A 24919-nucleotide genomic window follows, 5' to 3' on the forward strand; every position below is an offset into this window, starting at 1 on the left:
ATGGAGTTGGTGAAGCTTGTGAAGCTGGTGAAACGTGTGAAGCTGGTGGTGAAGCTTGTGAAGATGGTCAAGTTGCAGAAACTGGTAGAAAGAAGAGAAAAACTACTACTGGAAGCTTGTTTGATGTTTTCCGTGATTAATTTCTATATCACTTTGATATTTGTAACAGTTTTTGGTTGTAAGACTCGATTGTTCTGTTTTTTTGTTACAAAAGTGGTTTCTGCAGTTACAGTACAACTGACTGTAACATTTACAACTAGGGTACACCTACATTTGATTTAAAACTCAACAATTTTCATATTCGTGGTACAACTAAAGTACAACTATATATAACTTTGAACTTTATAAGTACTAAATTTTAAAATTCAACTAAATCCATCTATTTTCATGTTAGTAAATACAAAGAGAACAACTATTATGGTCAAAGTGACCATGTAAATTTTATGGTCACTTTGATTGTCCTACATAGAGCAAATATTCCTAATGCTTTGATGATCACTTGGGTATTTTCATCCAAGTAATTATGTCAAAACATGTATATCAATTATTTTAGATATATTATCTTATGAAACTGTATAAAATGTATTATAATTAACTAATGTGAAAAGTACAACTATAAAAATTTAATTTATTGTATGGTATAACTGGTAATAAGGTAAAAGTAGTAAAGTACAACTATGTTTATGCTTGTACAACTATTAGTTTGAAGTACAATTACATGAAAAATTTGGTAAAGTATTATTATTTTCAAAACATGTGTTAAATGAGTTTCATATTAAAATAATTGTTTTCAAGACATATGGTAAATGAGTTTAATGAGATTCATTTTCATCCACATCAAATTCATTAATTTCAATTTAAAATTCATTTTTAAGATTTATTTTTAATCCATTTTCTACACAATTTATTTTTAATCTATTTTTTACACAATTTATTTTTAATCCATTTTTTACACAATTTCTATTTAATCAATTTTTTACACATTTTAAATAAATTTCAATAATCTATTTTATAAAACGGTCTCAGTTGTACCCAAAATATTCCAGTTGTACCCAAAATATTCCAGTTGTACCTAAAAATCTCAGTACCAAAAACATCCAAATACAATCCAACCAAATCCATTACCTAACAAGTACCAACCAAATCCGTTACAAAATAAGCACACACAACTATGATTCACTTTGCAGGTTCATCTTTCTTCTTTCCCCTCTTTCCCTTTGTATACGAACTCTTCAAGTATTTTGAAGGTTGGCATGTTCTCTTCATCTTCTTAATACATGCCTGCAACTCCATTCACCACAAACCAACATATCCTATCTTTTTCCATACAAACCGTTCGAAGCAAAAGCAACCGCATACCCATATACTTGTGATTCTCCTCCCTATGCATGTGCCAAATATGATGAAATTGTGGGTGTAAACGAAACCAATCCTTTTCATCTTCCTCAAGGATTTTATCTAACTCCGCTATCGTTTTGTTCTCCTAGGACCTTGAGGATAACTTACAAAACTTTGTATAATTGGTTTGCTCTAAGTAGAAATCCAGAGCTATTGGTTGAGTTTCCTCATCATTATCCTACAAATCCAAAAACAATTGTGAATACTAGTTGTACCCATAGTTGTACAAGCAAACTTATTTGTACCAAAACACAAAGGTCTCTATTCCGCTACTATACAAAAATTCATCAACCAAAATTTCATTTTATTTACCTGTGGTAGCCAAGGAGGATTCAATTGTTCTTCGTTTGATGATGGTCGAGGAGGAGAATTTGCAACTGGCGGAGGAGGAGAGATTTCAAATGGTGAATGAAGAGGAGTTACTTCATCCATTGCTACTGGCTGAGGGGATGTGATTGTCGCTGGAGTAGGAGAAGCGGTTGAGGCTGGTGGAGGAGGAACAGTTGAGGCTGGTGGAGGAGGAACGGTTGAGGCTAGGGAAGGAGGAGCTTATGTCAGAGGATTCATTTTTCTCCTTTTCTTTGAATTGATACCGTTTCTCGATTTTGGAGGCACTGTTATAGCTAGGATTAACAAAAGAATCACAAATATTTCAGAGATTTGACCCTAATTTTGAATTTAAATCCAAATTTACAAACCCTAATTTCAGATGAGATTTAGAGGTTTACCTTTAAAAAAGAGAAGAAAATGAAAAAATATATCAGATTTGATGTGAGAAAAGAGATAATATGTTTGAGCAGAGAAGAAATAAGAAATCGCTCAGTTTCATCGGAGAAGAAAGAAGAAAATTTCAGGTTTCAATCGAAAAAAATAAAAGGATGGGATCCGGTTGTGGTGGATAATCCAAATAAAAGTTGGTTGGGTTGGTAATTAACAGAGTTTCTTAAAATTTTATAATTTTTGACCAATTTTTTGTTTAAACAAAAATAGAAAATAAATTAGGGGGAGATACAAGAAAATAAATTTTGGGATAGGGGTATAACAGATTTATATCCAAAATTTATATACAAAGTTAACAAAGAAATTCAGAAATCTATATGTTGAACTTTAACTTTTTCATTGCAATTAGATTTTTTTTTTATGTTCATGTAATCTGTATTATAAGTTTATAACCCATGTTGAAGCTTATCCTTAATCTTGCTATTGGTGAAATGATGTGGTTGTTGTACACTTGTACTATTATAATCCTTTTTATAAAAAAATAACAAATAATTGTTCTTTATACAAAACTAGCATAAAGAATTACTATTTAATTATCAACTTTAGAATATGGCATGTGCTAAAAATACATACACTAGCCGCCGGCCCGAGACTGTCGTCCAATAAGTAAGCAACAAAGTGACGGCAATTTAAAGCCTAGTGTAGTCTTGTCCGCACGGGATAATTGTCTTAAAATTACTAAAACAAGTCGAAGTACTCAACTAATCACAAAACTAGGCAAGTGCTTCAAGTAAAATTATTTTTTGATCTGTGTCCCATTAATTTTGATCTTCTTCTATCCAAAACACCATTTTTTGAGGTATTTTTCTCTCTCCTTCGAATCGAGTTTTCAAGTTTGTCTTCCGGTTTCTTGAAGAAGCTTAAGTATAAATCATAAGTCTTACTTGGTGGGTTTGATTTGTTGTGTTAAAGTTTCGATATATATATATATATATTTTTTTTGGTTTTTGAGTATTGAAAAAGAGAGATTGAGAGCTGGATTTGTGATTTCTGTTTTTATATGAGTTGGTGAAGTGTTTTACTTGCATCGTTCTTTACAGATCGGAGCTTCTAGCAGCGGAGAGAAATGCAGACAAGGTATATGGAGAGGACTAATAGTATGAGAGAGAAGAGAAAATTGGAAGAAGATGATAATCAGCAGCAGCAGCCTGAGCGTAAAAGGCCAGCTCTTGCAAGGTAATTTGTGTTTATGCTTTGTAATCTTAGAAGATGTCTGGATTTGTTGAATATGCAATTGATTGCAAGCGTCAGGGGATTTGTAGTCGTATGAATGAAAAAGGGGTTTTATGTATATTGATTGTCTGTGGATTTGAGAAAGTTATGTTTGTTATTTGCAGTGTAATTGTGGAAGCCTTGAAGATGGATAGTTTACAGAGGCTTTGTTCGTCTTTGGAACCGATTCTTCGCCGAGTGGTAAGCTTAGTAACGCTTGTTTACATGTCTTTTGAGTGTTTCTTTGTCTGGCTTACTGATTTGTCTTGTGAGCATTGTTAAACAGGTAAGTGAAGAGGTGGAGCGGGCATTGGCGAAACTAGGCCCTGCAAGACTTAATGATAGGTATATGACAGTTCTGGGGAAAGATAAAAAATTGGTGGTTGGAGTATTTGTATCTTTTTTTCTTCTAACCCTTGAGTTCACAGGTCGTCTCCTAAGCGAATTGAAGGCATTGATGGAAGGAATTTGCAGTTGCAATTCAGGTCTAGATTGTCTGTTCCTTTGTTTACTGGAGGGAAGATAGAAGGGGAGCAAGGTGCTGCGATTCATGTTGTACTGTTGGATATGAACACTGGACATGTATTGACAGTAGGACCTGAAGCTTCTGCAAAGCTCGATGTTGTTGTGCTTGACGGTGATTTCAACACTGAAGATGATGAAGGTTGGACTGAAGAAGAATTTGAGGGTCATTTGGTGAAAGAGCGTCAAGGAAAGAGGCCTCTCTTGACCGGTGACGTGCAGGTGACGTTGAAAGAAGGTGTGGGAACACTAGGGGAACTTATCTTTACAGACAACTCGAGTTGGATAAGATGCAGAAAATTCAGGCTAGGTTTAAAGGTCTCTTCTGGTTACTGCGAGGGGATGCGTGTACGCGAGGCAAAGACAGAAGCTTTTACCGTGAAGGACCATCGTGGAGAGTGTAAGTTCTTACTTTCCCTTTGAAGTGGTTTTTGATATATCTGAATCTTTGTTTTTTCTTTTGATTAATGGTTCTTTTCTACAGTGTACAAGAAACATTATCCACCTGCTTTGGATGATGAGGTTTGGAGGTTGGAAAAGATTGGAAAGGACGGGGCTTTCCATAAGAAACTCAATAAAGCAGGAATCTACAATGTTAAAGAATTCTTGCGTCTTATGGTCAAAGATTCTCAGAAACTAAGGACTGTGAGTGCACGATTCCATTATCTAGTATCTTAGCAAGATGTTGAAATGGTCATCATGATGACTCTTACTTTTATCTTCAGATTCTTGGAAGTGGCATGTCAAACAGGATGTGGGAGACACTTGCAGAGCATTCCAAGACATGTGTTTTGAGTGAAATGCTTTATGTCTACTATCCAGAGGACTCAGTTGGTGTTGTGTTTAACAATATATACGAGTTTAGTGGTCTTATATCAGGGAAGCAGTATTACTCTGCTGATTCTCTTTCTGACAATCAAAAGGTATGGTTGTTGACTCTTCTGCTTCTTATAGATTTATTCATACTTGCTTCTGTCTATCATATAGTCGGAAAATAGTAAAAGGTTATATATAATGCAGGGTTACGTTGATGGACTGGTGAGGAAAGCCTATGAGAACTGGGATCAGGTTATTGAGTATGACAGCAAGTCACTTATGAACTTCAATCAAGTTGGCAAAACAGATGCTATAGATTACTCTATGCCAGTTTCAGTTCCAAGCCAACCATCTACATCTTATTCAGACGTAACTGTTGAAGGTAGAGGTTTCAGTAGCCACAAATATCAAAACTTTATTTTTCTTTTGGTGTGAACCGAATTTAACAGTCATTAATTGGGGGTTTTACAGCATCAGTGTACAACCAGAGTCCGGCTTCAAGTTTCCCGGGTCAGTCTCAGCTAGCTGATACTACTACATACATGCACTTTGGAAACTCTTCATATGCACCACAAGACCAGCTAATTAACAACACTCATGAGTCACAAAGCATGATTAATAGCAACGGTGGTGTGAGATTGGCGCTTGGTCCAGCAACAGGATCCCAAAACCAACAACTGGTTCAGCCTCCTCCTCCTGAGATTAACTCTTACAATGATTGGTCAAATACATGCAACAGAGGAGTTGATGGGTTCTTATCAGAGGAAGAGATTAGGGCTAGAAGTAACGAAATGCTAGAGAACGATGATATGCAGCAACTGTTGAGACTCTTTAGCATGAATGGTGGTGAGCAGCAAACACCAATGAACATGGGAGAAGATGGGTTTGGGTTCCACTCCTTTGGTGAGACGTCAATGGCTGATTACGAAGAGGACCGTTCAAACTCGGGAAAGGCTGTTGTGGGATGGCTAAAGATCAAAGCAGCCATGAGATGGGGGTTCTTCATTAGAAGGAAAGCTGCTCAGAGACGGGCACAGATTGTCCAACTTGATGACGACGACGAACAATAGGGTTCCGGAAGAAGGAAGAGAGACATAAATCTGAAGGTTTCATTCTGATGTTTAACAGTTTCCCAGAAACAAGAAGTCTTTTGTGTTGGTTTCCTTCTTCTTCATGTTGTATAGTAGAAAGCTTTGTTCTCTTCTTGTTTGTGCTTATTATATATGTAATCTCTCTTTACTTGACCAAGCAGCTTTCAAGAACTTAAAAACAAAACCTGATGTAATTCTATTGCATAATTTCTCTGTTGTGTTTCTTTGGGTATGTTTGATAATATTTATTTAGAAATTTTGGGGATTTCATCTTCTTTAGCTCCCTGTAAAAAGAGGATAGCTTCAAGAAATATGTATCATTGAAATTTAAATCATCAAACAAAAATTCCAAAGACACACATGAAAAATAATGTTTGTTTTCTTTCCTTTAAAAAGAAACAAAACATTGCAATTTTCTAATTTAAAAACAAATAGTATTATTTTTGTATCCTTCATTGCCGTTTTTGACATTTTTTTAAATAACATTTTTCTTGAATAATACAATCTACAATATTTAATATTCTTTCTGTTCTGATATAGAAACTGTTTTAGTTTTTTTTTTTTTCTTTGTTTCATATTATTAGATTTTCTCAAATTCTTATGCACAATTTATATTAATTTGATAATTTATGACTATTTAATATCTATATGTTATGTAATATTTTTTCTATTGGTTGAATTGTTATAAATACTTTTAGCAAATAAAAAAACTGAATATAAATTGAGACAGAGAAATATTAAATTGATAAAATAGATTGAAAATTCATTATTGTAACAAAATAAAATATGAACCTAAATATAATAATAATAAAAGTCCTATCTCTCTTAATCTTCACATCAATTCCTTCAACTTTTTGACGAAAACAGTATCGCCGATTAGTGAGTTCCAAAAACTTTCCGACCTAAAATATTTTAATGTTTCCCTTATTTTGATTTTTATCTGCTATTCCTAAGAATCTTGTGATTTTGTTCATCAAGAGAGAGAGGAAAAAAAAAAACAATGTTGGACTTAGAAAAATTAGCTAATTTTGTTTTTAGGGATTTTCAGGAAAATAGAAATCATATTGCGTACCATGTGTTCGATGTAATGATTGAAAAAGATTTACTCTTTGCTGTTTGAAAGGAGCTCAATTGTGGTAATTGTTAGGTTTTAGAGGAAGCGAAAGCCAGAAAAAAACAAAATACGACAAAACTTGATAATTCTGGCAACTTGATTCAATGGAAGAAGACGAGGATCAGTTTCTTTTGAGTAGCTTAGGTGTGACTTCGGCTAATCCTGAAGATTTAGAACAGAGATTCTCGATGAGGTAATATATTTTCTTGTTGAAGGGTTTAGGATTTTATGCAAATTTGTAACTAAAGGTTTGTTATCATATATATATATATACTCTTTGGTTAGGCAACGAAGAAACTAGATCACGATGAAGGTGGGAGTGTGGAGGAGCAGTCTATCAAGAAGAAGCTTGAAGGAAGCAATCAGATTCCATCCAGCCAGAACGAGCTTTTGAATAAACTGAGGGCTGTTAAGTTTGAGATTGATGCTGTTGCTTCAACTGTTGAGCGTGTGGATGAGGTTGCAGATGAAAATGGGTTATTACAGAAACATGATGATGAATCAGATGTTCAGGGGTTGCATAGTGGTTCTGTACTACAGCATGCCCTTGCCACAGACCGTCTAAGGAGTCTTAAGAAGAGAAAAGTTCAACTAGAAGAAGAGTTTGCTGCTCTACATGGTCAGAGTGCGTCTACTAGTAGTGCTGATCGAGATAATCTTCTGCGAGAACTGGTGAAGGAGAAGAAGACGAAGAAGCCTAGTCTCAAGAGGAAATTGATAGAGACTGGGAAACCAAGCAGAAGAGAAGGGAAGAAGGTGAAAGTTGTCTCCTTTCATGAGGATACAGATTTTGATGCTATTTTCGAAGCAGCTTCAGCAGTTTTTGTTGAAACGGTATGTCCACCTTGTCTTCTAATGGTTTATATAATTCACTGTGAGATTATGCTCTTTATATGTAGGTCTACTGGGTGTGGACAATGCATATATGATAAGACAGTGACTAATTTCAAAGGTATTCCTGTCTAGGAAAGAGATGAATTGGTGAGAAAAGGAATTTTGACTCCGTTTCACAAGCTTGACGGTTTTGAACGCCGACTTCAACAACCTGGACCGTCAAACTCGCGCAACCTACCTGAAGGAGACCACGAAAATGAGGACTCTGGAAGTATTGATAGAGCTGTCCAATCAATGTCGCTGGCTGCAAAGGCTCGCCCTACAACCAAGCTACTTGATGCACAAGACTTGCCAAAGCTTGAACCAAATCCTGCTCCTTTTAGAAGGCTAAGAAAGCTTTACAAGACTCATGATTCTTCGGATAATGAAGTAAAGCTGGGAAGAAGAGCAAAAAGAAGCGGCCTTTGCCTGAAAGGAAATGGAGAAAGCGAATCTCTCGTGAAGACTCTAGTCTTCAAGAAACTGGTATGACTGATTCTAATGGAAACTATACGTATTTACAGGTTGCTGTTTGGGACCTTTAATTAAATTTAATGGCATTTAATTGGAGCGAATGCGTTTGGAAAAGTTAAGGTAGTGATATAAAATCTTCCATGTTTAGATATTACATGTTATGAATGCATTAGTTTGAAGTGATAAATCTTAACAGTTTCTACCAGTGTTAAGCATATGCTATTTTTTCTCACTTGCTTTATGTGAAGTTGCAGTTTTGATGTTGATTTTCATTGCAATGTTTCAGAAGATGGAGGGAGAATCTTGGCCACTTCCAGTTGTGAGGAAGAAGACCTAGATGATCTTGATGATGCAGATGACAACGAAACATCTTCTATACAGCTTGAAGGTGGATTGAACATTCCTCAAAGCATATTTCGTAATCTTTTTGAGTACCAAAGAGTAGGGGTGCAATGGCTTTGGGAACTTCACTGCCAAAGGGCGGGTGGCATTATCGGGGACGAGATGGGTCTTGGTAAAACTGTGCAAGTCTTATCTTTTCTTGGATCCTTGCATTTCAGTAAGATGTACAAACCAAGTATTATCATATGCCCTGTTACGCTATTGCGTCAATGGAGAAGAGAAGCACAGAAATGGTATCCAGATTTTCACGTGGAACTACTCCATGACTCAGCAAAAGATTCTGGGAATGGCAAAGGACAAGGCAAGGCCTCTGAAAGCGATTACGACAGTGAGCGTTCAGTCGATAGTGATCATGAGCAAAAAAAGTCCAAGAAAACCAAGAAATGGGATTCTTTGATAAACCGGGTTCTAAATTCTGAGTCGGGGCTCCTCATCACCACGTATGAGCAATTGAGGCTGCAGGGTGAGAAGCTGCTCAATATTGAATGGGGTTATGCAGTATTGGACGAAGGCCATCGGATCCGGAACCCAAATTCTGATATCACTTTGGTGTGCAAACAGTTACAGACCGTCCATCGAATAATTATGACTGGGGCACCAATCCAAAATAAACTAACAGAACTCTGGTCCTTGTTCGATTTTGTTTTCCCGGGTAAACTGGGTGTCCTGCCCGTGTTTGAAGCAGAGTTTTCTGTTCCCATAACAGTGGGTGGCTATGCAAATGCTTCTCCCTTACAAGTGTCGACTGCCTATAGGTAATTAATTACCTGGTTGTTCTTTCGAATCATGTAGTTATCTCGTCACATTTTGTGTTCTAACAATTCTTGACAATGTGCAGGTGTGCTGTTGTTCTTCGTGATATGATCATGCCTTACCTCCTCCGCCGCATGAAGGCCGATGTGAACGCACATCTTACAAAAAAGACTGAACACGTTCTCTTTTGCAGCCTCACTGTGGAGCAGCGATCTACCTACAGGGCGTTCCTTGCGAGCTCCGAAGTAGAAGAGATTTTTGATGGCAACAAGAATTCGCTTTATGGGATGATGTGATGCGTAAGATATGCAACCACCCTGATCTATTTGAGAGAGAACATTCTCATCAGAACCCCGATTATGGGAACCCAGAACGCAGTGGGAAGATGAAGGTTGTTGCAGAAGTGCTTAAGGTCTGGAAACAGCAAGGACACCGCGTTCTTCTGTTTTCACAGACTCAGCAAATGCTGGACATCCTCGAGAGCTTCTTGGTTGCAAACGAGTATAGTTACCGGAGGATGGATGGTCTTACACCAGTGAAACAGAGAATGGCTTTAATTGATGAGTTTAATAATTCAGATGATGTGTTTGTTTTCGTTCTGACGACGAAGGTGGGTGGTTTGGGAACAAATTTGACTGGCGCGAACAGGGTCATTATTTTTGACCCGGATTGGAACCCCTCAAATGATATGCAGGTAAGTTTTGCTTTCAAATGTCACAGATTCAGTGTTCGAAAATCCTGCCATGGCCTTAAATAACAGTCAATTTTCCGCTTTGTTGGTCAGGCTAGGGAACGTGCATGGCGTATTGGGCAGAAGAAGGATGTTACCATTTACAGATTGATCACTCGAGGCACAATTGAGGAGAAGGTATATCATAGACAGATTTATAAACATTTTCTCACCAATAAGATCTTGAAGAATCCGCAACAGAGAAGATTCTTCAAAGCTCGGGATATGAAAGATCTTTTCATCCTGAAAGATGATGGCGATAGCAACGCCTCCACGGAAACCTCTAACATCTTCAGTCAGCTGGCTGAAGAGATAAGCATCGTAGGAGTTCAATCAGACAAGAAATCTGAAGCTACTACACAACTTTCTCTTCACAATACTGCAGAGGGATCCTCAGAGCAAGCAGATGTGGATACGACTGATAAAACTGGTGAAGCCATGGATGAAGAGACAAATATCTTAAAGAGTCTCTTTCACGCACATGGAATACATGTAAGTACGTTGATTATTGCTCATCGAAGTTTCTTCTCCGACTTACTTTTACTAAATTTCCAATTGGCTTCACTCGCCCACAATTATTAACACAGAGTGCTGTGAATCACGACGCCATTATGAATGCAAACGACGAGGAAGAGAAGATGAGACTTGAACACCAAGCGTCTCAAGTGGCACGAAGAGCTGCGGAAGCATTGCGGCAATCACGAATGCTGCGTAGCCGGGAAAGCATCTCAGTGCCCACATGGACGGGAAGATCTGGTTGTGCAGGTGCACCATCATCTGTACGGAGGAGATTTGGATCAACTGTCAATTCCCGGTTAACCCAGACTGGAGACAAACCATCAGTGATCAAGAACGGAATCAGTGCGGGTCTATCATCAGGAAAAGCACCATCTTCTGCAGAGCTTCTCAACAGAATCCGCGGAAGCAGAGAACAAGCCATTGGCGTTGGCAACGAGTCTTCATTACCGTCTTCTTCGGGTTCAAGCAGCAGAGTAGGTTCGTTGCAGCCCGAGGTCCTGATCAGACAGATATGTAGTTTTGTACAGAGAAAAGGTGGAAGTGCGGACACGACCAGCATCGTCAACCATTTCAGGGATAGCGTTTCTTGTGATGACAAGCCGTTGTTTAAGAATCTCTTGAGAGAAATTGCCACGCTTGAGAAGAACCAAAATAGATCGTTTTGGGTCCTCAAATCAGAGTATAAAGACTAATAAAAACAGAGGTTTTGGATGTCTCTACTGTTCCAGTCTGAAGATGGAGAAGGCGACATTAGTATCCCCTTATTCTTTATTACCAAGCTGACGCTTTTCTTAAATTTCTCCCTTTTTTTTTTTTTTTACCACCAAAGTCACTTTACACTTCCAATTCAAAGTGTACTTTTTTTTTTGTAACATATGATGCCAAAATATATAAAGGAGGAAAAATCTTAGTAGAGTTAACAAAACGGCCAATGTAGATTACACTCTGTAGTACCAAAGTTCATATCCAAGTCGTCTGCATCATCTACACACGTATCTGTTGAAAGTAGAGGTTCCATTAGCCTTATTATAGCCACAGTCTCAATTCTTTTTTCTAACCGAGCAAATGATTCTGAACCAATCGAGTTTGGTTTGATATGGTTATCAATTTAGAACCGGACTTCAGATTCTATGCGTTGATGATTCATCATCAAATATTTGGTGTCTGACTAAAATACCCTTATTACTGTGAAGATATACAAGAAACCCTATCTCTCTCTCTCTCTCTGTGATCAGATAACAACCACCACTCAGGAGAACATTATCGCCGGGGGGCATCTCCTCCATCACCGTCGTTCGTGCCTATCTTCGCTGCTGCCTTTGCTTCGCAGCGGTGAGTTTTATAATTTCTTGTATTCGCATTCGTCTTTTATGATCCTGCTTATTGTTATTTTGGTTATCTTCTTCAATCGGTGAACAATTTCACTTTTTGAAAAAATTGGGGAAAACTTAGAATTTACGTAAGATCTGTTGGTTAAAAGAAGCTGATATTGAGAAATTTTTTTATTATTTTTGGTTGATCTCGATCGATGGTTTGATGATCTGTAGCTGATAGTATTTTTTTTTTTTTTTTTGTCTGATCTTAATTTTGGAGGCAGAGGAAGTGGGAAAACAAAAAACAAAAATGGACAATTGGGAAGATATGAAGATAGTGGCAGAGCAGTGGTCTAAACAAGGAATTGAATTTGTTCAGCAAATACCACCGCCTCAGCTCTATGCTGCTATCGCTGTTCTCTTATTAGCTACCATTTGGCTCTTTTCTGGTAAGTTTAACTTCTTCTCATCGATCTTTCCCTTATTTGGTATGAGTGACAATTTTGTTAGGTGTATAGATTTTAGGGTCATTAGATTAGATGTATAAATTCTATTGAATTGTATGTCCTCTGTTTTTGGTTGTTAATGTTGTCTCTTTTGCTGATTCCTGCTGCAGTTCGTTTGTTTAGACGTACAAAGTCCAATACTGTACTCCTCTCTGGGCTTAGTGGAAGTGGCAAAACAATGCTCTTCTATCAAGTGAGTAATTTTGTGTGTGTTTCCAAGAATGCTTTCGACTTTGTTGTTGTATCGTTATTAAGATGGTTTGGTTTTACGTTTTGTTATATTGTGACAGCTACGAGATGGATCTTCGCATCAGGGTGCTGTAACATCAATGGAACCGAACGAAGGCACCTTTGTGCTTCACTATGAAAACATCAAGGTAAAGAAAGACCTTCAAACTTTGGGGTTTTGTTCAAGAATGTGAAGTGTTTATTGGACTTGATATATATTTTGCCTATGTGTTTGACAGAAAGGAAAAGTAAGGCCTGTGCATCTTGTTGATGTTCCCGGACACTCTCGGCTTAGATCTAAGCTAGAAGAATACTTGCCCCGAGCCGCTGCTATTGTGTTTGTAGTAGATGCATTGGAGTTCCTCCCAAATATTCGCGCAGTTTCAGAGTAAATTATTTCCCACATAAATGATTATTTGCTTAGGCATTAGTGATTCTTAGAGGATTGAACACTTAAACAAGGTTTGTATTTTTCCAGGTACCTTTACGACATTTTGACAAATGCTAGTGTTGTTAAGAATAAGGTCCCGGTTCTGCTTTGCTGTAACAAGACTGATAAAATAACTGCACACACCAAAGAGTTCATCCGCAAGCAGATGGAGAAAGAAATGTGAGATTGATTCTTATTTGTGTCCAAATCCTAGCTCCCGTTAATGTGTCCTTTTGTTAATGTGTGTGTGTGTGTGTGTGTGTGTGTGTTTTGCAGAGAGAAACTGAGGGGTTCGAGGAGCGCAGTATCAACAGCTGATATAACGAATGACTTCACTCTCGGGATTGAAGGAGAAGTGTTTTCGTTTTCGCATTGTCATAACAAGGTCACGGTCGCTGAGGCGTCTGGTCTAACAGGAGAAATAGATCAGGTACAAGCGTTCATCAGAGAACACGTTAAGCCATGAGAAATGTGTGATCATCACAGAGCATATGCTTAGATAGTTAAGTGTCTTTTTCCATTTTTTTTGTACATGAGTTTATAAAATTGAGCATTGAGCTAGATTGGTATTTATTGGAAGACTTTTTAAATGTTGAAAACGTGTTAACTGCATTGACTGGATCTTTTAGAGTTTCATCCAAGAAACCTCACTATTAGCCCACACGTCATCTATTTGCTTTCTCACATTTTAAATATATATATATATATATATATTTTTTTTTTTTTGTCAAAACATTTTAATTTTTTTTTGTAGTAATAAAATCATTAAATAGAATACTGCAAGTGCAATTTGCAAAATACATGATTTATAGATTGTAAATAAAAAGACCATTCATAAAGTAATCAAAAGGTGAACGTCGTGACGGGATGATGACAGGAACAATAAAGATATGTCGGGCAAAAGAAAAAGACAGTTTATTTATAAGATTAATCAAAAGGTTGGCGAAATGAGGACACTTGTGGCCTTTTTACTTGGTAGATTTTGATGCAACTTTAGTTTGTCTTAAAGAGTAGTAGGGGGTGAAGAATAATCAAACACATGAATGAAGCTCATCTGATGATGAACGAAAAGGATGAAGGAAAGATAGAAGAGATGGGATCAGGGCTCGGCCATGACTGGGCTGAGTTGAATAGGGAATGTCTCATCGACATATTTACGCGGTTAAGTCTGGAAAACCGTTGGATAGGACCTATGCTCGTATGTAAGCCTTGGATGGACGCTTGTGACGACCCTTCGCTTAATTCGGTCTTTGATCTCGAAACTTGGTTTGAGTCGAATCGGAGATCGAATCTTTGGTATAGTTTCGATTTTGAGCAGAAGGTTGACTCCTTTCTCCGGTGTGTTGTGGATCGAAGCCAAGGCGGTCTCAAGGAGATTCGTGTCAGGCATTGGTCCGATCTATCTGTGTCATACGCTACTGAGAGGTATGTCCCAAACAAGTTCTTGAAGTCCAAAACGTTTAAATCTCTGTGTGTGTGTGTGAATGAAAAAATACTCTTTAGATCATCTTTGATAGTAGTTTCGTGGTTTAGTATATTTTTCTGATATAACTTGGAGTTGAATTTAGAAAACTTTATATTATGTGAATGTTAATATTTACCGAGGTTTAGGTTAATGATATCATATTAAAACAAAACAAATTAAATTGTAGTACGTTTAACAAATTTAAATTTGCTTTATACTCACAAGTTGTTTGGATTTTACATGGGCAGATGTCGTAACCTGGAGATTATTTGGATTAGGAGCTGCCTAAGCGTTACAGATGCTCGATATCAGCAACTCTATTGAAATATCTCAAAAGGCTTTGAAAATGGTTGAGAAGAGTTGTAAGAATGTGAAGATACTCATGGAACCTCCCCATAATGTTCGATTATCTCAAGAGGAGGCCAATAACTATGGGCTATCAGTACGAAGTATTACAAGTCGTGATCTACTTGAGCATATTAGACAAATGAATATAAATGACAGTTGAACTATATATCTTCTACAACTTTCTTTTTTAATCTTTGGAGCTTTTGATTATTGTGTGTGTTTCGGGCCTGTCTTTTTATTTTGGATTTGTTTTGTTTGATTGCTTTCTGTATGAGATTTGAGTTTTTTTTGTCTTGCCCGGAAAAAAGAAAAAAAAAGATTAATCTGCATAATAACCGTAAGAGGAAATTTAATTGGCAAAATGACCATGAAATAACGAGATTTAATCCAGTTATTGAGGAACTCAAGTTCACCATTCAACACATCTATATATATACATTTTTGAAGTACATTTTGGGTTCTACCCTTTTACCTTAGCTTATTTAAGTTTTTATTTACAAAATTGATCCTTAAAAAATTGCATAAAAAACAAGAAGTAAGTCGATTTTATAAATATCTAACCTAACAACAAATATTTTCAAAAGATTTCAATTCGTTTTAAAATAGAAATACATTAAATCGAATATCTCATATTTGGTAAGCTAATATTGTTGCACAAAATCTTAATAAAAACTAATTAAAAAAATAATAATCACTTAGATTGCTCTCTCCAAGCTAAAAGAAGATTTCACTACACGACTTTAAATTATTCTCCAAGCTAAAAAAAATATTCACTAGAAGATTTTATTTTGTTAATCCTAACTCGATACTCTCTCATTATACATAAAGTCATTTAGTCAATGAAAAACATCCATTTAATCATCAACAGCGACATTAATGCCCCGACTTAACTGATCCTTTCTTTTTGTGAAACAAGTGACGAGGAGATTGAATCCTGTGTACGGAGGAGGAATCATTGGTCATATGGGTTTGGTCTCACAAGCTGTTCATGAAGTCGGATGACATGCACTAGGGTATGCTCAAATCTATGATCTCTTCACTTTAGTTTCTTGCTCTTCACTGCTTTAGCAATTACATAGTTATGTAATTTGCTTCCATTTTTCTTTGCTTTCATGGGTTAGGATCTTACTAAGGACTCTTATGGACAAAGAGGTATGCATAAATTTTTACTTCTTAACTTAAATGATTAAAATGGTTTTCAGAAGAATCATCTCTAAAATGTGATTTTATAACAGATGAGTGGAGAAACATTTGGTGAAGTAAATATTTAAGCAACTGGCTGAAGTATATTATCGAAGACATAAACATTTGGTGAAGTAAATTATAATTATCTAATAGTTTCGTTGTAACATTCGTTTTGTTTTTTTTTGGCATCACAAAATTAAATATGTTTAAGCCAATGTTCCTAACTTATATGCTTAGCGTCTGTTGTTGTGATGGGAAAGAAAATCTGAAAGAGCTTAGCGTCTCATATATGATATATCCGATCGTAAGTATTTCTCTGTATCATACAACTATGCAAAGTGCAACAATACAAAAAAACAAATTTATTTTGCAAACATAACAACCAAATAACAATACATATAATTTTCAACTATATTAATAATAATATAAAAATAGAAACATATTTTTGAAAGTGTGAAAATTGACCTAATAAACTGTAAATCATTATATAAAACAATAAAATACAATTTTTTCATGCTACCACAATATTAAAAATAAATTAATTAGTAATTTTTTTATTTCACATATTTAGCAAATAAGATATGGATTTTTAAAAGTTATATTTGACCTTCATAAAAATATAATATTATAAATATTCTAATTTGATAGAAATGTTAAGATATTTTGACTTGACAAACAATTATTTTGATAAAAACAATTATTTTAATAGCTCATAGATCAAATGCTTATACGAGTTAGAATTGAAATTAGTCTAATGTATGATGAGTTAAATGGAAGTGTTACTATCCTTTGGTACTTCTAATTGTTTAGTTGCAATCTTATCCTATAAAGCACAAGTCACCTGTTCACTAAGGTTGTGCCACATCAGATATTTTGAAATAAAATTAACAAAAAAAAAATAGTTTCTCAAATTCCAAATCAGAAAAACTCGATCGTGGGATAAATAATCCTCTTAAAAACAAAAAAACGTAATAGTGGTTATTAGCTTTTTGGATTTTTGGGTAAAATAAAAATATATAAAGCCCACACAGAAATCCATCAAACATAATTATTGGAATAAGCCTAAGTCCATCAAACATATTTGGAATAATAACCCTAAGTCCACTATGATTTTATGTCGTTCACCTTTTCCTCTTCCTCTCCTCTGTTTCACGAGAAACAGAACTGACAAACACAACTGAAAAACAATCCTAATTTCACTCCCACTAACAGATCCACGTTCATGGTGGTTACCACAAATTCCATCTTCTATATAAATGTTTTTGTAACATTCTCTAATCGCAGAAAAATATTTCCTCAAAACCTCTTTTATAATAAAAAAATAATGCCCCAATCTTTCCTTCCAAAACCTCTTTCAACTGAACAAAGCTAAATTCCTTTCAAAACAACAGTTCTGACAGAGGTAAGTTCTTTATCTTTTGATCATATCCATTAATTTTTTCTTCTATCCATATTAATTCTGATTTCTATTATTTCAGCTACAACATGCCTCTTGATTTTACTCATCTCTCTAATCTAAATTCTTTAAAAAGAGAATGGAAGATCAAAGTTCTAATAGCCAGGACATGGAATTTTTATCCAAAAGACAAACCTGGAGTTATTTTGGGTATTGAAGCAATTCTAATGGATGCAAAGGTAAATATGCGTAGTTATTTAAATTTTGTAATACATTATAGTCTTTTCAAATCACAATCGAATAACTTCAAAAAATTTGCAAAATATTTTTTGATCATGATAGGGGGATCGAATTCAAGCATCAGTGAAAAACACTTTAGTTAGAAAATTCAAAAAGGAATTGGTGGAAGGAAGGTTTTGTGATATCATGAATTTTGATGTTCGTGATAACCTTGGTGACTACAAGGGAACTGTACATCCTTACAAGATTAATTTCATGTTTACTACATGGGTGAAGCCGTGTGATCAGATCCCAAGTATATCTCGCTTCAACTGTTATTCTTTCTCAGAGATTTCAACTCAATCCAATGTGGATGACGTATTCTTCGATATGTATCCTCCTGCTATTCTACATGTCACTTTACTCTTAAATAGATTAACAAATCCTTTATCGTTTTCAAGTGGAGATCAATCTTTCACAGTAAAGTTTATTTAAAAGGAAAAATGTTGACAATATCTTCCTTTCTGTTTATTTAAGCATTCTGATTTCCATTTTTTTCCCAGATATTATTGGAGAAGTTGTTGGTATGAGTCAGATTACTGAGAAAGATTTTTCTGGACAGAAGTCAAAGCTGTTGGATATTCAGCTAAGAGATCTAAGGTAAGTGAAGTTGCTGGAGAGTTTCACACTTCTTCATGTCTCTCTTTATAAACTGTACACATATGGCGTTTTTCACTTTCCATAAATTTTTTGATTTTTCTTGCAGTGACACTATCATGGAGTGTAATTTATGGGAGAATCACACTGAAGATGTATATACTTATGTTACCAAAAAAAACTGCAGGTCCTATAATATTACTTGGGAGTCTTATGAGGATCAAAAAATTTAATGGTAACAAATTCAATCTTATTACTAATTTATAATTATCTGTTCAAAATTCTAGATTCTCTACAAAGTTGTTTCTTGATGGAGACCTATCTGAGATTGCTGAATTTAAAAAGCAGTAAGTCATTTATTTGTTTAAAATTTTCTAAGGAAATACTTTGTTAAAAGGAAAAATCTTCATATTATCTTCTTTTTTTTTCAACAAAACACTTCAGGCTGGGCAATAGGGACTCAAATGATGTTCATAGAGTTTCTCAACTCATGACACCTGATTTGAGCAACAAAGTTGAAGATTTTTTCCCATTAAGCAGTTGGGAATCTATTGATCAGATTACTAAAACTTCTCAGGTATTTGTTTTCATATTCAAGTCTATTTAATATAAAGTTGATATATACTTATTTGATTTTTAAAATTGTCAGGAAAATACTTGCGTTACTTTTGCAAGAATTTTGGAATTTCGAAAAGACATTGAATGGTATTATGTTGGATGCACAATGTTTCAAGAGGGCCATGCCCTATTTTAATCCAGAAACAGAAGCATTTGACCTCAACAAGTATTCATGTGATCATTGCAACAAAGAAGAAACTTCAACAAGTATAAGGTAATGTTGACCTTAACAATTTAATAAAGTATGACACTTGCATATCACAAAGATTAAAATATCAGCTTTCTTTGTCTTCCTCTTAGGTACAAAGTACATGTTAAAGTTGTTGATCATACAGCTGCAACCGCTACCTTCCTTTTGTTTGATAGAGAAGTTATGCAACTTATTCATAAGTCTGCCTATGAATTGCTTGAACAGAAACTTCAGGTGTGGTTTGCATTTTTTAAATACAACTCTATGTCATGGTCTGAACATGCTTTTTTTTTTTGTTTTTTTACAGATATAACTATCACCTTATAACCAAACTTTTTTCTCTAATTTATTTTGTAGTTTAACCGTCAAGGTCAAATTCCTCAAGATCTCATTGAGTTACAAGGAAGGGACATTGTTTGGATTGTTAATTTCAAAGGTACTGAAAAAAAGAATCCACAATCAAGCTTCAAAGTTGTTAAACTGACTGAAAAACCACAAAATGTTCAGAAATTTCAAGATAATATAATCTTCAAGGTACGTTGTTACAAAGGTAGTTATTGTATTTGTATTATTGTCTTAGTTGTGAATGGAAACATCCTTATTAACTCGGTTTACATGTACAAGGAGAAACTCTATCTGAAGTATCTATCATATCAAGCATGTCAAACGCTATTCAGGTTATATAGTTATCATATTTATACATACTAAATTATTACTATAGCTCTCTGATATATACATTAAAGTTTTCTCCAATATTTGCAGATGGAAAATATCTTTTTAGAAACAAAAGATATTGAATTGCCTCTGTCTTCTCCTCTTACTCCAAGCACAAAACGAGGACGTGATGATGTCGTTGATGCTGTTCAAGAATCATCAACAGAGCAAAAATCAACATCTAAGGTTGTATACAAAAGCAGAACATACTTAAAAGTCATATTTGTCATTTTAAAAAATATGAATTAAGTTCCTTTACAATTGTTAGGTTGGAACACTTGGTAAAGCTCAGGAAACATCATGCAAAGCAAAAGCATCGACGTAGTTGGTTCCAAAGAGACGAGAAATTATTATGTTATGTCACTTTGATTGTTTTTCCATTAATGTAATTCATCCCTTTGTGCTTCTTTTTCTTTAACTATGACTTATTTAGTACCTCTATGTTTGTAACTACTTATGTAAATTAAGTTTTTTTTTCTAATATTAATGTTTTTCTATCTATTTCAAAATATTTAGGACACTTATTAGACAAAGTGAAATTAATATTATGTTGAAATCAATATAAAATCAATAACATTGTCATTTTTTAAAACAATTTCTTTTAACTTTCCTTAATGTATCCAATTAATAACTATGAACTTTCAAAGGTTATGCTCACAAGACCAGAAGTCGTTGTAAAATCTGATTTTATCGCCTAGAGTTAAACTATTTCAAACTTCAATTATAAAATATTAAATAAGTTTACGTCATTGCATTTAACTAACTCACATGATTGTTAATATTTCCTATAATGAAACTGTATGCATGCAAAACCAAATAACTTTTTCATATAATTATTATAGAAAGAAAATGGTAATTATAATAACATATAATCCCTAAATTTACTCTAATACAACACCACGAATTGCACGATCTTTGGATACTTAGAACCGTCTCCAAATAGTTTTTTTTCGGCAAACTGTTTTAACACAAGTATAAAAACAGTTATCAAGTTTCCCCTACATCCCTTCCTCCCTTTGGCTATGTATGTGCCTTTGTGTCTTTCATTCTCTTCGTTCCTTTCTTTTTTTCTTCATATGTTTCAAATTCTACTTTTGTTGTTTTTTTCATTCCACTGATATTTACTTATATTGTTTTCGTAGACTAAGATGAAAACCTTAGTTGATAAGTCTATGGAGATCACATCCAATAAAAGGAAACGAGTTGTGGCCGCACCACCAACTAATAAGAGTTCAAGTGAGAGCAGCGTACAGATCATTAGTCAAAGAGCATTTGAAGCTGCCGTTTACAAACTATCGAAGAGTTTCGAAGTTGTTGCTTCTCCAACATGTGTCATTGCTTCACCACAAACATATTCTGATCAATTTGGTAGCAGCATAGAGGTTATAAGTCGTGAAGCATTTGAAGCCTTTGTTTCCAAACACTCAAAAACAGAACAATCTCCTGATGATTCTATATGGATTCATTGTCACTCTCTTGGCGAAGGTGCTCATGGTTTTGTTTACTTAGCCAAGCAAAACACCGATGTAGACACTGATGGTTTGCCGTTAAAGATGGCAATCAAATGCTCATCTATTACATTTTTATTAAGCCTTATTGATGAGGAACGAATCCTCACAACGCTTTCTTCTCCATATGTTATTTCATGCTATGGTAGCAAAATAACGATGACAAAACTCGACCAAACGGAAGCGACTACAATTTGATTCTTGAATACTGTTCCGGAGGAAGTATTGCAGACTTTCTTAAATTTCGAGGAAAGGGGATGGTGGAAAACGATGTTCAGCTATTTTCTACAGATATCCTCAAAGGTATCAGCTATATACACTCAATGAAGATTATCCACTGTGATATTAAGCCAGGTAATATTTTACTTAAACCTCAAGTAACCCGTTCTATGCCTAATGGTTTTGAACCAAAGATTGCCGATTTTGGGTTAGCGTTAAGAAAAACTTCAGATGATTATGGAGATGGTAGTGGTCATAAAAGAGGAACATTATTGTACATGTCTCCTGAAGTTTTAAGAGAAGGTCTTTTGGATAATGCTGCTGATATCTGGTCATTTGGATGCATTGTGTTAGAGATGTTAACTGGGAAGAAGCCTTGGAGTGAATTCCAGGTATTAGACAGAAAGAAACTCGAAGATGTCATCGCCCATAGCTCTTTTAAGCCGTGCATACCTTCATGGTTATCTGATGATGCAAAGGATTTTCTAAACAAATGTTTGGAGATAGATCCCTTGCAAAGGTTTGACTCTACAGCTTTGTTGAAACACAAGTTTCTGTCGTCATGCAATGTTGATGATAATGTTGTCAAAAAAGGCTGAAGGAACATTGAAGTTCACATAGACGGTGATCGGACCACATAGCTTCGAAAAAATCAATTGAAAATTCTCCAGATCTCGATTCCATATTGTACTTAGTTATTAAGTTTTTCTTCCTACGTTTGTAAATATTTGTGAATTCTGTAATGTTGTGACGCTTGATTTTTTCCTGCTTTAAGTAAAATTAAAACTAAACATATATGGGCATTATTTTTGATATAGGAAAACAAATATCTACCTGCTTAGTAAAAAAATCAAACAGCTGAAATGTAAGGATCAATAGAAGCTTCAACTAATAATTTGAAGCTCACTTTTAACCAAAGCCACCTCCACTAACATGTTTTGTTTCACCTCCACTTACATACGTCAAATAAGTTTGAAGCTGCAAGTTATGATTAATAGAAGCTCCAAATATAATAAATTTAACCCAAGCCAACTCCAGTTGTTACAATAATACTCTGTTATTTATTTCCCACAGCAAAATTTTATTCTATTTCAGATCAAACCTCTATAAGCTCCATTTATATATTACAAACCTGTATAAGCTCCACTTAAACATTACAAACAAAAACATTATTGAAAGTTAAACCAGCAATGTCTTAGACTATATATCTCATGGAAGCTCAATTTGTGTTCAAACCATGAACCTGTAAAACAAAATCTCAACAACCACATAGCAAATTCAATCTGGAGAATCAAATGTTCTGTGGCCTTGAAGAAATACTGTTACGATCCAATTCTTGCTGAAGGTCAAACTCCGATCCAGTTTATAGAATATAAAGTCAAATCTTTTGAGCTTACCTGCAATCCTTTCAACAACACCTTCAAAGTACAATTATTAGATGAGATCATCATCATAGTCTCTAAAACAAAACCAAAGAAATCTCCTTTATACTACAGAAGCATCCTTACAGATAAGACATAAAAGTATATTATCGTTAGGAATATGATTATGCAGAATCCGTATAAAACTGATTTTAAATGATAAATGAACTTTATTTACCTGTAACCGTCCAAAGATATGGACCACGAACATGCCCTGTGTGTAACTGTCTATCAAAAAAAATTTAAACCAAAATATACCCATCTTTTCACACAACTACCTGTATCCCTCATTTTCTTATTCATTTCGATATTCTGTCTTCATAGTAAGAAAAGTAGAATTCTCTTTCAGTCCTTCATAATAGATTCCTTATCTTCTTTTGTAGGAACATACAAATTTCTTTCTTTTCTGTAGAATGATCCTACTCATTTATTTCTATCTAACTCATCCCACCATACTACAATAATGAATAGCCAGAATTGTAACAAAAGGAAAGGGAAAGAGCTGTCAAACACCAGGAAGGAAAAGAAAGTATATTGTGATGGTAAATTTTTTATTCTCAAAAGATTTTTCATGATAATCTTCTTCAGTTTTTTAGAAAAAATGTATACCTTTTGCAGAGAATGATCCGATTCATCTATATGTAGCTCATCCTGACGAAGCTCAGAAAATGAATAGCCAAAATTCTAACAAAAGGAAAGGGAAACAGGTGTTAAACGTAAACAACATACATGCAAAGAAAATCTTCAGTGATGGTAAGTTACTTATTCTCATTCTATTATTTAACCTAAACTGAAACAAATATTATTTAACTCTTTCTATTCAATATGTTATCCTACAAAACAGAAAATGCAGTTTCAAGTGCTACCTCCTCTTTTGCATCGTCCAGAAATAGTCAATCACAGCAGCCTCTAAGTGACATTACAAACCGTAAGTTAACTTAACTTTTCTACTAAACAACTCAACTGAAGTATGAATTTGAATCGATTCAAGGCATAAAGTATGACTATCATCAAATATTCACACACTATCATCAAATATTCACACACAAGAAAGGAAAATCAGTCAGCCTATTCAGCATAAAGTATGACTAACCCTAAGTCCACTTCATTATTAATAATGCAGAGAGATACAGATGTAGCAGCTCAAATACTCAACAAGTTGAAAGAACATCTCAAACAGATATTGGCCAAATATGTAAGCTTTATTTTTTATGCAATACTTACAACAACTTTACGTGAACAATAAATTTACTACCGTTCTATCTTTTCTATTTTTTGACAGGTTATGAAGACTATGGCGATGCAGTTTATTTGTGTCAGCATTGTAATGCTTTGATGTGGTACAATGAACGTATTAACAAAAGAAGAAACCAAATACCTCCACAATTTTCAATGTGTTGTATGCACAGAAAAGTTGAACTCCCCCCCCCTCCTATGTTACCTCCAATCCTCTTCAGACTGATATTTGGGATTGACAGTGTAAGCATAAACTTCAGAGAGAACATTAGGCCATATAATTCCATGTTCGCTTTCACTTCCATGGGTGGACAAATTGATGCTTCAGTTAACAACGGACGTGGACCATATATCTTTCGACTCCATGGTCAGAACTTCCATCAAATAGGCAGCTTGCTACCTACTGAAGGCACTCCTCCTGCATTTGCACAGTTGTATATATTTGATACTGAAAATGAAATAAGCAACAGAATAACAGCTTTCAGGTAATAATGTTAACTAAATCTTAAAAGTGGATCTATATTATGAATATTATTCGACTTTTGAATTTTTACGACAAATACTAATGTTTTGAATCAACTA

General features: G+C 35.0%; 2 protein-coding genes, 1 long non-coding RNA gene, 1 other non-coding gene and 2 pseudogenes across 8 annotated transcripts; 5 read left to right on the forward strand and 1 right to left on the reverse strand.

The window, feature by feature from the left end:
• Positions 1-983: 983 nt before the first annotated feature.
• On the reverse strand, positions 984-1866 carry LOC147950283 (uncharacterized). The gene is made up of 2 exons (XR_015563775.1): positions 1711-1866; positions 984-1576 (listed from the first exon to the last, which is right to left on the reverse strand). It is a non-coding gene; the product is annotated as an uncharacterized LOC147950283 (long non-coding RNA).
• Positions 1867-2809: 943 nt separating this feature from the next.
• On the forward strand, positions 2810-6043 carry LOC104700762 (calmodulin-binding protein 60 C). 2 transcript variants are annotated; one of them, XM_010416339.2, is made up of 9 exons: positions 2810-2977; positions 3219-3354; positions 3516-3591; positions 3677-3735; positions 3819-4312; positions 4397-4557; positions 4638-4835; positions 4933-5110; positions 5200-6043. In XM_010416339.2, the coding sequence occupies exons 2-9, from the start codon at positions 3245-3247 to the stop codon at positions 5796-5798; spliced, it is 1875 nt and encodes a 624-aa protein (XP_010414641.1). In that variant the 5' UTR covers positions 2810-2977; positions 3219-3244; the 3' UTR covers positions 5799-6043. The 2 variants fall into 2 exon arrangements, with proteins under 2 accessions (XP_010414641.1, XP_010414649.1); XM_010416347.2 differs by having other exon boundaries at positions 2882-3065.
• Positions 6044-6902: 859 nt separating this feature from the next.
• Positions 6903-11609, forward strand: LOC104700773 (protein CHROMATIN REMODELING 8-like; annotated as a pseudogene). The gene is made up of 7 exons (XR_015563760.1): positions 6903-7126; positions 7219-7767; positions 7900-8292; positions 8567-9437; positions 9521-10129; positions 10220-10657; positions 10753-11609. The product of XR_015563760.1 is annotated as a protein CHROMATIN REMODELING 8-like (transcript).
• A 130-nt stretch (positions 11610-11739) lies between these two features.
• On the forward strand, positions 11740-13773 carry LOC104700782 (uncharacterized). 2 transcript variants are annotated; one of them, XM_010416368.2, is made up of 7 exons: positions 11740-12016; positions 12282-12446; positions 12614-12696; positions 12794-12880; positions 12971-13119; positions 13210-13341; positions 13438-13773. In XM_010416368.2, exons 2-7 carry the CDS (start codon positions 12308-12310, stop codon positions 13625-13627), a joined length of 780 nt encoding a protein of 259 aa, XP_010414670.1. In that variant the 5' UTR covers positions 11740-12016; positions 12282-12307; the 3' UTR covers positions 13628-13773. The 2 variants fall into 2 exon arrangements, with proteins under 2 accessions (XP_010414670.1, XP_087317630.1); XM_087461504.1 differs by having other exon boundaries at positions 11860-12016; positions 12278-12446.
• Positions 13774-14098: 325 nt separating this feature from the next.
• LOC104700794 (putative F-box/LRR-repeat protein 19) lies at positions 14099-15303 on the forward strand (annotated as a pseudogene). Its single transcript, XR_015563779.1, has 2 exons — positions 14099-14586; positions 14875-15303. The product of XR_015563779.1 is annotated as a putative F-box/LRR-repeat protein 19 (transcript).
• Positions 15304-17305: 2002 nt separating this feature from the next.
• On the forward strand, positions 17306-20454 carry LOC104700802 (replication protein A 70 kDa DNA-binding subunit B). The gene is made up of 12 exons (XR_015563780.1): positions 17306-17561; positions 17638-17794; positions 17898-18090; positions 18338-18434; positions 18541-18778; positions 18876-19008; positions 19081-19263; positions 19350-19473; positions 19597-19773; positions 19864-19916; positions 20002-20139; positions 20222-20454. It is a non-coding gene; the product is annotated as a replication protein A 70 kDa DNA-binding subunit B (transcript).
• Positions 20455-24919: the final 4465 nt, after the last annotated feature.

Source organism: Camelina sativa, chromosome 1, assembly GCF_030686135.1.
Source record: "Camelina sativa cultivar CO46 ecotype springtype chromosome 1, ASM3068613v1".
NCBI lineage: Eukaryota > Viridiplantae > Streptophyta > Magnoliopsida > Brassicales > Brassicaceae > Camelina > Camelina sativa.

Bases quoted from the DNA above. Each gene is read 5' to 3' on its own strand.
- LOC104700762 (XM_010416339.2), top strand. From the start codon at position 3,245: ATGCAGACAAGGTATATGGAGAGGACTAATAGTATGAGAGAGAAGAGA. The intron at 3,736-3,818 runs GTATATGACAGT...TTGAGTTCACAG, and splicing joins CCTGCAAGACTTAATGATAG to GTCGTCTCCTAAGCGAATTG. The intron at 5,111-5,199 runs GTAGAGGTTTCA...GGGGTTTTACAG, and splicing joins TTCAGACGTAACTGTTGAAG to CATCAGTGTACAACCAGAGT.
- LOC104700782 (XM_010416368.2), top strand. From the start codon at position 12,308: ATGGACAATTGGGAAGATATGAAGATAGTGGCAGAGCAGTGGTCTAAA. The intron at 12,697-12,793 runs GTGAGTAATTTT...ATATTGTGACAG, and splicing joins AAACAATGCTCTTCTATCAA to CTACGAGATGGATCTTCGCA. The intron at 13,342-13,437 runs GTGAGATTGATT...TGTGTTTTGCAG, and splicing joins AAGCAGATGGAGAAAGAAAT to AGAGAAACTGAGGGGTTCGA.